The sequence below is a fragment of the Laetiporus sulphureus genome, assembly GCF_001632365.1.
Source record: "Laetiporus sulphureus 93-53 unplaced genomic scaffold LAESUscaffold_28, whole genome shotgun sequence".
Lineage (NCBI taxonomy): Eukaryota > Fungi > Basidiomycota > Agaricomycetes > Polyporales > Laetiporaceae > Laetiporus > Laetiporus sulphureus.
In genome coordinates, this window is record NW_024468537.1 from 235,887 (window position 1) to 249,442 (window position 13,556).

At 46.5% G+C, this 13,556-nt stretch overlaps 1 protein-coding gene across 1 annotated transcript; it reads right to left on the reverse strand.

Annotated features, from left to right (window-relative positions):
* Positions 1 to 205: 205 nt before the first annotated feature.
* On the reverse strand, positions 206 to 4,977 carry LAESUDRAFT_760562 (uncharacterized protein; the record flags this gene model as incomplete). The annotated part of the gene is made up of 4 exons (XM_040912761.1): positions 206 to 1,294; positions 2,214 to 2,771; positions 2,829 to 3,527; positions 4,894 to 4,977. The coding sequence occupies 4 exons, from the start codon at positions 4,975 to 4,977 to the stop codon at positions 206 to 208; spliced, it is 2,430 nt and encodes an 809-aa protein (XP_040762856.1).
* Positions 4,978 to 13,556: the final 8,579 nt, after the last annotated feature.

Below are 13,556 nucleotides of genomic sequence, written 5' to 3' on the forward strand. Positions count from 1 at the left end.
AGCCGTGTGTTGATGTAGCAAGAATATGCTCCTGAATCGAGGAGCGCCTCAGTCTGGACTTCCCTTACTCCCTGTTTGAGGTGAACAGGTAAATCGATCGCGTGTTTTGACGAACCAGTAGATGCGATGTATAAAAAACTTGATACTGGTACATGCGAGAGCGAGTAGGTACTATTACAGTGTCTATGGGAACTCTGGCCAGACCTCAGAGAACCCACTGAAGAAAATCCTCATCATCTTCTACCTCCGTGATCCTAGCTGCTTCAACAGCTGGTTCCGGTTCTGCCTCCTTTTCCTTTCCCTTCGCGTCGTAGCTGGCGATGAAAGCACGGACTGCTTCATATCTCGCCTTGCTGTCGTCGGAGATGTCTGAGGCTGTGTTTGAAGAAATTGCCCTTGTTGCTTGGCCCCGTTTCGGCATTTCGAATTTGCCTTTGTACTTGGGGTCTGGGCATCGCTGTTTAAAAATGAAGGGGTGTTTCCCACATCGTACACACAGCTTCTTCTCCAGCCATCCTTCTTGTTCCTTGGTGAGGGTGGATACTCGATCCACGACCATTGCGTTGGAGTCTTTCAGGGCCCGTGGTGCCGATGATGATGATGTTGTAACCGTTCCGCATTGTCCTGCTTTGTCGGCTCTGAACTTGGACTCCAGTTGAAGGCACAGATCGAGGTATTCCAGCCATGTGATGGGGTTGGAAATTCCTAGGCTGTCTCGTGTGACCATTGCCTGGCGTACGTCCTTGCTTCGGTGTTCAGCGATGTAACCGATGAGTGCAGTGTGCCCTAAGTTGGTCTTAGTGGCCCATTGATGGAACTGTTCTGCGAAGGATACCATTGTGGGATACGTCTTGCCGCAGATATCCTTCAAATGCTGCTGCGCATCCTTGTCCGGGTCGAGGGTCCTGTAGTTTACTTTGAGAATGTTGATGAAGTCTTCCCATGTGCCAAGTGCCTGCCGTGCTGCTGCTCTGGTCGCATATTTGGACATGTATGTGAATGCGCCTCCTTCCAAATGCAGCAGGGCCATGGTGATCTTGTGCTCGTCATCATTGATCTCATTCCACCGCATCCATATACCGAGTTGTTGGAGCCAATCCTCCAGACTTCCTTTGCTCGAGTAGTGTGGAGGCTCAGCAATTTTGATGTGGGGTTTGTGTGATTGGACCATGCCGGACATTTGACCTTGCATCACAGTGACGCCGCTTGCTTTGAGCGAAGCTAGCTCATGTCGCAGCTTGACGTTAGCTGCCTTGATTTCCATCATTTCTTTGCCCGTATTGAGCATTGCCGCCTGGGTTCCCGTGAGTGTCACAAAGCACTAAAGCACTTAACCCAATTAAGGGCAAGTCTGCTTTTGTGACCTGCACAAATGATCCCACATAAAAAGCCTGCCACAAGGGCTAGGCTGAGGACACGCGCAGTGGTATGCAGTCTGAAAAAGGGGCTCAAAGGGCCCTTAGCCTTATGCTCACAACAAAGGGGTGAATTGGCTTGTTAGGCCGCATGCAATAGAATAATGAATCTAAGGTCTTCCCTTAGATCCTCATGGGCTTATATACATGTAGGGGTGGACCCTGGTCACTCTAACTAAGGTGTACCTACTGGGGTCCTGTCCTTTCTACATGTGGACATATTGCCAAAACCAGTAATGGTTCTGGACTTTGCTATGGCAACTATCTATAAAGGCCGTGGATATGTCAAGGTAATCCTACTTTACCCAATGAGATAATTGCCTGAAGGTGGTGCCACTATTTGAGTAGCTGAAGTGGTGCCACTTATTGAGTGGCCAATGGGGGTTCTGCCATAGCGCATATTCCAATGCTGGTGCTACTATTTGGCAGCCATCTAGTTGGTGCTGCTATTGAGCAGCGAATTGGGTGCTTGCTAGCTTGATGGTCCAATGAGCACAGGTAAGCCTATTGTGGGCCAAAGAGTTCCATTCTGGGCAAGTGGCCTGGTGTCACGTGACCAACGCCTGATAACTTCCAAATAGGGCAAGTGGCCAGTGTCACGTGACTGGGTGGCTGAATCATGGGCGCTTGGTGGTCATGTGGTAGACACAGTCATATCCACGATGTGTGTGGTGGTATTGTGCTGGTTGTCTAAGTATCCACTTTGTGAGACCAATATGAAGGTTGGCGTCTGAATAACCACTTGTGGTTGCCGAATGATGACTTTATTGGTGCAAAAAGAAAGGTGCCACTTAATACTGTGACAGTGAGCTCATCATTCAAAACTGTCATATGCGCATCTTGCACGAGGATCCTATCCTTGAGCTTCCCGATCTCTGTCTGGAGCATTCCTTCTTTGAGTCGGTGTTCGCTCTTGTTGTTTTGGATTAGTGACTCGAAGGCTTTCTTGTGCTCGTACATCTTGTTTCCGAGCACATTGTAGACCTTGGCGACTTCGGTACTGACCGTGAGCTTCATCGCCACAATAACCCATTCGCGGATGTGATCCGGGACTTCTCCAGGAGCGGACTGTCTGAGCGCATCTTCTAGATGCTCGAACTGGTGTCCGTCGAATTCCCAGATGGGGGGAACATAGGCAGGTAAGAGTGATGGGGTTGGGGACGCTGGTCCTCCAACTTGCGATGCAGAATCCTGCGGTCCTAGTGCAGGTTCTGGTGAATTGCGCTGCGAGGCGCGTGGGGTGCTTCCGTCATGTGCTGACTCGACGTTTGTATGCAGAATGTCATCCATTCTTTGCCTGAACATGGATGCATATGCACGATCGGCTCCTTCCATTGTGATGTAGATGTAGTTAAACTAATTGAAAATGAAGCCTAGGTACTGCTTGTCCTTGACTTTTCCAATCTCTCTGACGATCTCGTCTAACCTCTGCTGCTTCCCTATCTCCTTGAAGTTGATCCTTCCTATTTCTAGACAGCACGTGTTGATGACCTGTTTGTCGACGAAGGTGTATTCGTGAGTTCCCATGTAGAGGTCTGCGCAGACTTTGTCTAACTCCGATGCGAGGAGTTGTACCTTCTTTTGTTTGTCCTGATCAATTCTCTCCCAGAACACTCCTAATATCGGTTGTAGTCTGAAGCGGGTAGCGGAGACCTGCTTCTTGAGTGTTTCGATGTGGAGGGTGGGCCTGACTTTGGATGGAAGAGGGCGAATGGGTTGTGCATGTGTGTTGACTTTAACGAAGTTGGAAAGGGGTCGCACTGGCTGTGGAGCAACAATGATGGGGGAAACAGCGTTGGAGGTTATGAGCTCTGGGGGCGGTGCCGGCTTGTGACTACCAGTGGTAAGATGTCCCTTTCTGGGCTTGTAGCATTCGAGCGGTGGGGTGTGATTGCGTGGCTTGCAGATGATTCCGCGCTTTATGATGTGTGTGGTATCTACAACTCTAGCTGCTGCTCGCTGCCTGTCTGTGGACGATGCGCCTAGTGACGCAAGTGTGAGGAGCCTTCCACGCTCCTTGTTGATTTTCTGATGCTTGTAGTGGGCGTCGAGGTCGATCCTGGGGGTGGCCTTGCGCTTTGAGGCTTTGGGCAGCTCAGAGTCTTGCTGAGGCTCACACCGGGTAGAGATTGGATTGGAATGTGTGTCAAAAAAGCCGCACACTACAGCTGAAACTGCTTGCGCTGAAAATATGCGGCCGCTTGTGTTAGACACTAAGCAGGGGCACAGAAAATGTCAGATTGTTTCTAATGTCACGGTAACACCGGACAAGAGATCAAAAAGACTAAAAAGGGACAGTCACGTGGAACGTGCTGCCCTGATCCCCCTGATCCCAAAAGTATCCCCCTGAACCCTATGTGGTGCAAGAGCCTGTTGACTTACTGGTCAATGTGGCAGACGCAGGAAAGGGTGAGAGATATATGAAGGAGCTGGTGAGCTCAGTGAGTGCTATGGGTAGTAGACGAGGAGAAACAATCTGAGGTTTCGTCCCCTACATGGCTGGTCTTATATACATGTACAGCAGGCTATCTTACCTAAGCTACCTATCTACGGGTATAAGCAAATGGCCATACATGAAACAATAGGATGTCCGAAAGTAGAACAATAAGTGGGAAGATCGATGGTTGCCGCAGTAATGCGTGTGCACATCGTGCCTATCTTGGTTTCCCTTTTGTTCTCCGGTGTGAACATCGTACCTATCTAGGCTTCTGGCTAAACTAATAGGAAGCGGAAGGCCGATGCATAACAATAGTCCTTGTTCCCTTTGTTCCCAAATGGGTGCCTCTATTGTATCCTGGAATAGACAGGTCCGACCGTATCATCCACGGGTCTGGACCATAACATGTGATGTGGACTATCACCTGATCTTTACGCGTCACGTCTGTGGCTGAGTGGCGTGAGATATTGGTGAAGCATGTGATCTGTGGTGTGAGAAAAGTCACGTGCAGACTTTTGTGGTGAAAATCTGTGACAGCTACCAGATATACATAGACTAAGCAAATGTTCTGCCAATCAAATTGCTAAAGTACTTCCATCAATTGAAGTTAATAAACAAAAAGTCGACACATTATTTACCACTATTGATGCTTGCTTTATGTGCCGGCCACAGTCAATGTCAGTTCCGGTCCTCTGCTCACTTGTCTCCCACCATGCTCAGACTGACATTTCAACAAGACAAAAACTCCGAATTTATCCTGTCATTTATGTTCGTGCTGGCAGTTGACTCTCACGATCTGAGGCCGGAGGGGTGCATATGTGGCAATGGGCAGCACCACCACTGGTATATTTATATATATGTACGTGGGTACTATATAGTGGGGAGCACTGGGAGATGGGGTCTCCAGCATTTTGCCTCAGAGTAACTATGACGTGCACGTGACTCGATCACTCATTGACGCCCTCGGACAGCAGTCAGTGGCAATTTCTACACAAAATGCTTCAGTCATGGGGATGACTTAAAAGAAACCAATGGACTTACCTCGACCACCAGGACTGCCTGCCTAAGGTGAAAGCCAGAATTCAGGACCAGCCTAGCGAACCAGAGCACCAGGTGAGCTGCCATCATATAGCAGGGTGGGGCAAACTGAGCAGGTGCAGAAGGGAGCAGGAGGGGCAGTTGCTGTCAAGGAAAGGCACAGGCAGGATGAGCAGGGTGCTGGGTGGAAGGGGAGGGTGCAACGGGCATGGCAAGTGAGTTCAGCAGTGCTGTGACAAACAGGGACAGCGATCGGGCACATCGGCATCTAGCAAGTCCAGCTGAAGGTAATACCGGGCTGGACAGCAACATTTGAGTGGCAACACACCACAGCCACTGAGCATGGGCAGCACGCTATAACACTGCGAGACACGCAGTATAACAAATGCAAGATGCACACCATCAGCAGACTGAAGGCAGGGACAGTCAGAAGGGAGCAGGGTGGACGGTGTGGGATGGCAGACCCAGACACAAGTGGCATGCTGGGATAGCTAACTGGGTATCAGGTGGAGGGACCCCCCTGGGAGGGTGGGTCAGCAGCCACTGACAATGCTCCCATTGAAGGGGAGTGTCACAATCTGGGGCTGGAGGGGTGTGTATGTGGCAATGGGCAGCGCCACCACCAGTATGTTTGTATATATGTATGTGGATACTATATAGCAGGGAGCGCTGGGAAACAGAGTCTCCAGCATTTTGCCTCAGGGTAACTATGACATGCGGGGACACGTGGGCAACTCGGTCACTCGTTGATGCCCTCAGACAGTGACCAGTGGCAATTTCTATAAAATATCCATTGAATCTTATCGATTGCCAATGTTTCTTGCCAGATCAGGCTGCAAATGTCCTTTGTTAGAGACTTGAAGTGCTGGCATCAAATGCAGGACCCTTAGGCACCTGCCAGATGATAACATCTAGTTGGATGCTTTTCATGCATGCTGTCATCGGACTAGCATGGCATCTCTGATAAGTTGTGGATGGTTCTCCATCAAGGTAAAACCTTTTTCATACAGATAGTATGGAGGAAAGGCCCACTCATCGTACTTGCCATTCCAGATCAATACATCTGTAACTGGAGGCATTCTTCTGTTGACTCAGCATGGCTCTCAAGTATGCTATTCACAGGAGCTGGCTGTACATTCACTTACAAAATTACAGGATGGATCAGTGCCGATTGGCTCACATATATCGCTGATTGATGACACAGTCTGGCTCACATGCGGTCATACAGAGAATCAGGAATCATTCATGAGTGCAGTACAATGTGGAAGATATGTAGCCCGTCTTATCGAAACTCATGATACCAAGACCCTGCTTACCTTCTGACGATGGCATGTGTGTCCTTTTCAAAGTGGGAAACACATTATAATGCACTGCTCAGGTGTGAACAACGTTTCATTTTCCACAGTCATTAATGAAATTGAGCTGTTGCAACAGGGACAGTGAGGGTCCACAGGCATTATGCATCCTCGCTGGGTGGTACCAAAAAGAGTCAAGTCACTCAACGATGCATGGTACCCACTGAGATCTTGATCATGCAGTGATCTCAGACTATGCTTATCTTTCTACATTTCTGGAACACCGTCATGCTCCTGGCAATGTAGGCACAAGATGGGGGGACAGACCAACCTGTCATAGTCAGCTTACGCACCCGCTGCTTCATCTATAAGATGGGTGGTCTGCTGTTGAATGTGTCACGTTTTCTCAATTTTGGCATGCCTCAAGTCATCCTGCTTGCATAAAAGAATGGATCCTTCACATCTATGTTCTGTTCGAATGTCTTTGAGTGTGTATAATCTTGACATTGCTGTATATATTCATTGGACCCATTACCTCCATTCACAAATCACTCCAAATCCCCATCTACATTGCTGCCAGATCACTAGTTGCACTGCTCTCACAGCTGGTCTTACAATCGAGGTCCACAAAATCACTGTACTCCAGGATAAGGGCATCTGGAAGAGATACCTTGCCTTTGGACATTCATTCCACTGATCATGTGGCTGACAGAGAAAATGTTCCATCATCAAGCTTCGAATGTCATGTCTCAGAAGCTGGGGGACCCATGCTGTTCTCATTCATTGTGGCCAGATTGTTCTTATGTCTTACACTTCTCAGCCTCTCTATCGTGACTATGATGGTTACTGATCATGAGCCCAGTGTCAATGTGGCACATGGCACCTGGGTTGCACTGAGGATCTGTGGTGTCTATGTAAATGCCATTCTAACCATCACAATAGTGCCATCTCTGAATCACTTTTCTTAGGCATATGCATCGATACTTGCACTCATTGAGACCATATAAAAGTCTAGTCTAACACCTCTCATCAATCTGCATCTCATCACGGTGCTCTTCGCTATGTGAGCTGTCTATGTCCATCGAGATGTTTGGCCACTTATCACATATGTCTTGACACCGTTGGATGCTGCCAAGGGTTTATTGCTATGGGTTAAAATGGCAATTCTTACTTTCGTCGCCTTACTCATTCTCATGTTCTGTCTATGTCGCTATGTACCACTAGATCTGAAGGTGAACCAGCTTCTCCACATCATGCACAAGTGCACAAAAATGAGCTCACACTTATGCTAGAATTCTATGCCTGAACCAAGTCCTGAACAAATGTTCTCTGCCTTCTCACTACTATTCTACAACTACTTAGATGATTAAATCATCAAGGTGAACCACATTGCTCATCTTTCACTTGATGCACTTCCTCCGATCCCCAACTACAACACAGCACAGGTTATAGCAGAGAAGAACATTGAGGTACATAGCACTTCGTGTAGTTATCATGATCGCGCTCACGAGTGGGTTCGTTATTTAGTGGCTGAGTTCCTTAAAAGAGAAGAACCAGTGAAGACACATCATGTGGAGCTTGTGAGAGGTTTTCTGTAAGAGAATACATCTTCTGGACATTCTGCTTCTTACGAGAATCACATCAGGATGGGATTCTTTCTCACTGGGTGAAACAATCAATAATTTGAGGTAAAAGATGGTAAACATATTGAAGAAAAAATTCAAATCTTTTAAGCATCTTCACTGTCAATTTGTGATAAAAGTATTTATAATATACTTAACATCTTTTGTTGTGAAAGATGATGAAAAGGTTAAAAGGAGATTGAACGAAATATTAATAATCATTGCTTCAATCATTTTACAATCTTTCATACAAAACTATGATGAAAAGTTTCAAAATCTTTTTTCACTCTTTTTTGATCAAAGATGATGAAAATATTGTGACTATGTCACACCCTTGTTTTCATATACTAAGCTAGTACTAAGATATGGAGGTTAATACTTAGGTCCAGATATTAGTACTATCTCTTGAAGCCTTAGTACTAGCATAGTACTAGCATAGTCTAAGCTAGTACTAAGGTCCGCAGATCAGTACTAAGGTTTGAAATTTAGTACTATGCTAGCACTAAGCTAGTACTAAAGTTCAAATGCTAGTACTATGCTAGTAGTATGCTTGTACTAAGATCTAAATGATAGTACTATGCTAGTACTATGCTATTACTAAGGTCTAGAGGTTAGTACTAACGTCTAAAGGTTAGTACTATGCTAGTACTAAGGCTTCAAAGAGTAGTATTATGCTAGTACTAAGGTCCAAATGCTAGTACTATGCTAGCACTATGCTAGTACTAAGGCTTCAAGAGATAGTACTAATATCTGGACCTAAGTATTAACCTCCATATCTTAGTACTAGCTTAGTATATGAAAACAAGGGTGTGACATAGTCACAATATTTTCATCATCTTTGATCAAAAAAGAGTGAAAAAAGATTTTGAAACTTTTCATCATAGTTTTGTATGAAAGATTGTAAAATGATTGAAGAAATGATTATTAATATTTAGTTCAATCTCCTTTTAACCTTTTCATCATCTTTCACAATAAAAGATGTTAAGTATATTATAAATACTTTTATCACAAATTGACAGTGAAGATGCTTAAAAGATTTGAACTTTTTCTTCAATATGTTTACCATCTCTCACCTCAAATTATTGATTGCTTCACCCAGTGAGATCTTGAGTTCAATGGGAGTTGTGTTCCAGGTATTCAATTCCAAGGGGCTTATTGATGTATATGCTGACCTGGTGTTAGAAAATGGCAATGTTCATCAATCCCTTCACCACGAAGAACCTATTGAGGTAGGTTTCCTCATTCGATCTTTAGCTCACAACGTGCAAACTGATACTACATTCATGCAAGGTATATAGAGACAGGAGGCCAGAGTGCCTACATATGACCTTGGTTGTGGATCATTGCATTGTTCCTGGGACCAATCATGAGTTCTATGGGTGGCAGTATCATGATGTTCTTTGCAGTAAGTCAACAATGTGTTTACACCAACAGCATCACCTAAAGCTCATGTGATAGATGCATATGATGATTCAGATTGAAGCAACAATCATTCAGCTTGTCTTTGAGCATGCACTGCATATGAGGGTCAAAGCAGAGACATCTGCAGCAAAGTTGGAGATCACACCATCGACAGCTTTTGAGCCTCTGGGTCTGCATCTCCATCCATGCCAATGTCAGCCAGTGCATCATCCAATGAGCAGGTGAAAGCAGACCCTTCAAAGGGCAAGCAAAGTGCCAGTGGCACACCCGTGCCAAGTCAGGCAAAGGCAAACATAAATTCTGAGGGAAAGAGCGCCAAGGGCAAAAATCTTGTCGGAAGAATCAACAATCTCATTACTTCTGATCGGCAGACTATTGTTACGAAACGTACCGTCGCTCATGGTCACGTGATCCCCATGAACAAGCGCCTAGAAGAGACGCCCAATCACGGTCAGGTGATATCAGTCACTATGTGACTGAGAACAGCTTCTAGTCACTGTGTGACCGAGGACAGCTTCTCGGGTTCTCAAACTCTAACCCCAGGATCTGCGATCCAGAACTTTGGCTCCCATTTCATATTTCAGGTATTTCACCTACGCTTTCTTAGCTCGCCAATTACCTGGCTCGCAGCAGCTAAGCTCCGGTGTGTTTCACCTATCTTTATCACTGAGGCAGTGTAGAGGACCCCTTGTACTAGTACCCCAGACTATAGGTCTGCGACTATATAAAGGGGCGGAGCAGCAGTGGGAAGACTAACCTCTTCCACCTGTGACTCTGAACGTTCTCAGTTCTAGAACCTTCGTGCAATCATACTCGCTCTCAAGAGGTAGTAAGCTCGTACGCTTGCTAGAGTCAGAACAGCGAACCTAGTAACCTGCGGGTGAACGTGCAGTAGCTGTAGCGGCCAAGGCCTAGCAAGGGTAGAGTGAGGACCTCACTGCTACATCGTCTACTAGGCTTGACCACACTATAAACCCTGCTAATAGTCTGCCTGACTATTGGAGACGTTAGGTATATTTGGTATCTAAGTCTTTGTCCATGCTGTGGACTAGTACGTGTGAGAAAGCACACGTGGTTCTGAACGTTCTAGCAGGGAACGCTTCATAACATTTGGAAGAGGTTTTTCTATAGGTCAACCTGTTTAGGTTTAGAACCACTTACAAGAAGTGGGGTCTACTTGGACGCTACAGGAGAATCAAAACCTGTGTGGTCACTTCCAGAACCTGTGTGGTTCAATCAAATCTGTGTGTTTATCGAACTCAAGCACTAGCGGTTACCCGTGTGGTAATCCAGAAGAGAAGCCCTCAACTGAGGCACACGTAGAAGACGTGCTAAAGCCCTTCTCAGAGAAGGCAATTCAGAATCAAGAAGATTCAAGGAACTAGCGGTAGTTTGAGGAACAATTGGTTAAGGGCCACCAAGAAAAGGCAAGATGTCATATCGGGAGAATCCAGGATACGAATCAGACTCCGGAGATGAGCCGGTAGGCTATCAAGGAGACAAAGGATACATGACACCGTTGTCATGGAACGATGCAACCAATGAAGAATTGGATTGGTTCGCAGACGTCAGGAATACGCGAGCCATTGCATTGCGAAGACGACAACGACTGGGGAACCTTACAACCCCAGAAGAACAGCAGGAGCTGCGAGAGCTCGAACATGACGTTGAAGAAATTCAACGGGTAATCAATAATAGGAAGGACATTGCAAAGGATTTCGAGGACGAATTCCTAACACATACGGACCTTCCTAGAGGAGACGCAATACAAGTCGATCCAAGGCCAGAGGACGCCAAAGGATTAAACAGGGATAAAGCACGGGAGGAATGGAATCCTCTCGGCATCAATCCGAGTCTACTAAGGAGTGGCGACTCCAGCGTTACGCCAACATCCAAGAAACCCTACGATGGGTTAGGATTATGGAAAGGAGTCAGGACGACACCTTTAACCAGGACATCCTCGGAAGGAGGAAGGCCAGTAACGCCACTCGGAGTACCAATAAGGCCACAGTCGGCCATGGCACAAACAAGTAGTTTGGGAACTACTAGTCAAAATCCCATCAAAGCACGGTACGATCCAGCCAATGGACCACCAGTGCATCCAGGACCGACCTGTCTGGAATTCCAGTGGCAGGAATATCTCCTGGAAATGAATCTCTATGCACTGTATAATTCTGCACAACCAGACCTGGAAAAGGAGGAATTACAGCTAGGAGAGATCCGACCATTCGCAGGAGACAAGCGAACGTTTACGTCATTCCTCCAGGCGGGAGAACGACATCTCCAGGCAAACATCCACATATACAATGATGACTATAGTCAGATCACGTTCATCCTATTCCATTTCGAACCTGGTTCAGCAGCAGCAAAATGGGTCGAATCATGGGAGGCAGCGATGATCGCATCAACAGGAAGATCGGATGATCTAGGACTTTATCGTGACTTTCGAATGACTCTCCAAGAAAAGTATGGAGGAGTCGCAACCAAGGACCAAGCATGGCAAACGTTACTCGACAATCAGTGTAGGCAGAAGAAAGGAAAGGTTGATGATTACATCGGGAATCTCGACATCCTATTTCGCTATGCTGAAATCGATGACGACTATACCAAGCTCGTTCATTTCAAGCGAGGCTTGGAATCGAAGTTGGCAGAAAAGGTCTTCCTTACCCCGAATCCTCCAACCACGTATGAGGATGCTTGCGACGTGGCAAGACGAGTCAACGACCTTCGAACCGTCCATAAAGGAAAAAGCAATATCTTTGATTTCATCACACATGAAAATCAGGGCGATGCAATGGAGGAAGAAGACTCGATGGAGATAGATGATCCCAATGCAATGGACGTCGACAGGGCACGACGAATACGACAAGTACGGAGCCTTCCAGTCAAACAACACCTATGTTATAGGTGTAGGAAGCCAGGGCATGAAATGGATCAATGTCCTGCAAAGAAGCCAAACATTGATCGAACCCTGCCCGTACAGGCCGTATCAAAGAAGAAGCAGAAGAAGACTTCTTCAATTAAGAAGAACGATGCACACGCGTCTACCGGATCAAAAGAACCTCCAAAAGATCCGTCGATCACGAAGAAGATGCGAAAGCAGATTGAGCAACTGGTAACGAAGTTGGTCAATGCAAAGCTTGTCAAGCTTCTTCTCGGTGGTGACAATCGAGACCACCATGTCGATCAGAAGAAGAAGGAAGCCGAAGAAGATGATGACGAACCTATGGATATCAATCGAATGTCTGAACATATTCTTGGCATGAATACCATTCGAATTGGCGCCATACGTACTCATTCATCACATAATGAACCAACAGCCTTCCCTACATCAATATGGAAGGAAGTGCTTATGGCATCGCTCGATCTCAGTCAAAAAGAATGGTGTGGTATCAAGGCCATTGTCCAAAGGAAATTCGACAAGAGACGGCAAGGCGATGACGATGAAAGTACTTCATCTTCTACATCTTCCTCTTCAGCAGACAGCATGCCTCGACAACGTATGGAGACATGTCCTAACCAGAAAGGCAAACAGAAGAAGACAAAGCAGTGGCAGCCGACCAAGTCTCACCAGCAGTCTTCACCATCCATTAACCAATGGATCAACCAGCCATTCAAAGGAACTCGCGAAGGCTCTCGCCGTTCACAACCAGGACAAGGACAGTTCTCTGATCGATGCTGAAACTGCAATCGTGTCGGACATCATGCATTTGAATGTCCAAAGCCACCTCGGGCGAACGTTACTTCTGAAAACAGTAACCGATCAAGGTCACGACCACTGCGCAAGAATGACCAATGGAATGCAGGACGAATCCCCGATTCACTATCACCCAAGCATCCCAAGGCAGCCTATGCCCGGAACTCCAGTATTGATTCCTCGAATCCAAGCACTGGCAGTAATCCAAAGCAAGGAACTCTTCCGAGTCCCTCAAACTCACAAGTGCATCGCAGTGGACGGACAGTCGAGTTGTTCAACAGTGATTCTGAATCATCAAGCACCAATCAGACTTCTTGGGCTGATCAAGTCGAAAAGCGATACTTGTCCTTAGGCGATCCTGCACCAGAACAGTCAAGCATCGGCACGAATGATCAATCCTCCACTGAATCACATGACAGCTCCACGCATACTGTTTCAAGAATACTTCCTTCCTCAAAGCGGAAGCACAGATGGAGAAGACAGGATCTTATGGTTTAATTGCCAAAGGGTCTTGGCAGTTGGAGAGGGAAGCTTATGTTACGAAACGTACCGTCGCTCATGGTCACGTGATCCCCATGAACAAGCGCCTAGAAGAGACGCCCAATCACGGTCAGGTGATATCAGTCACTA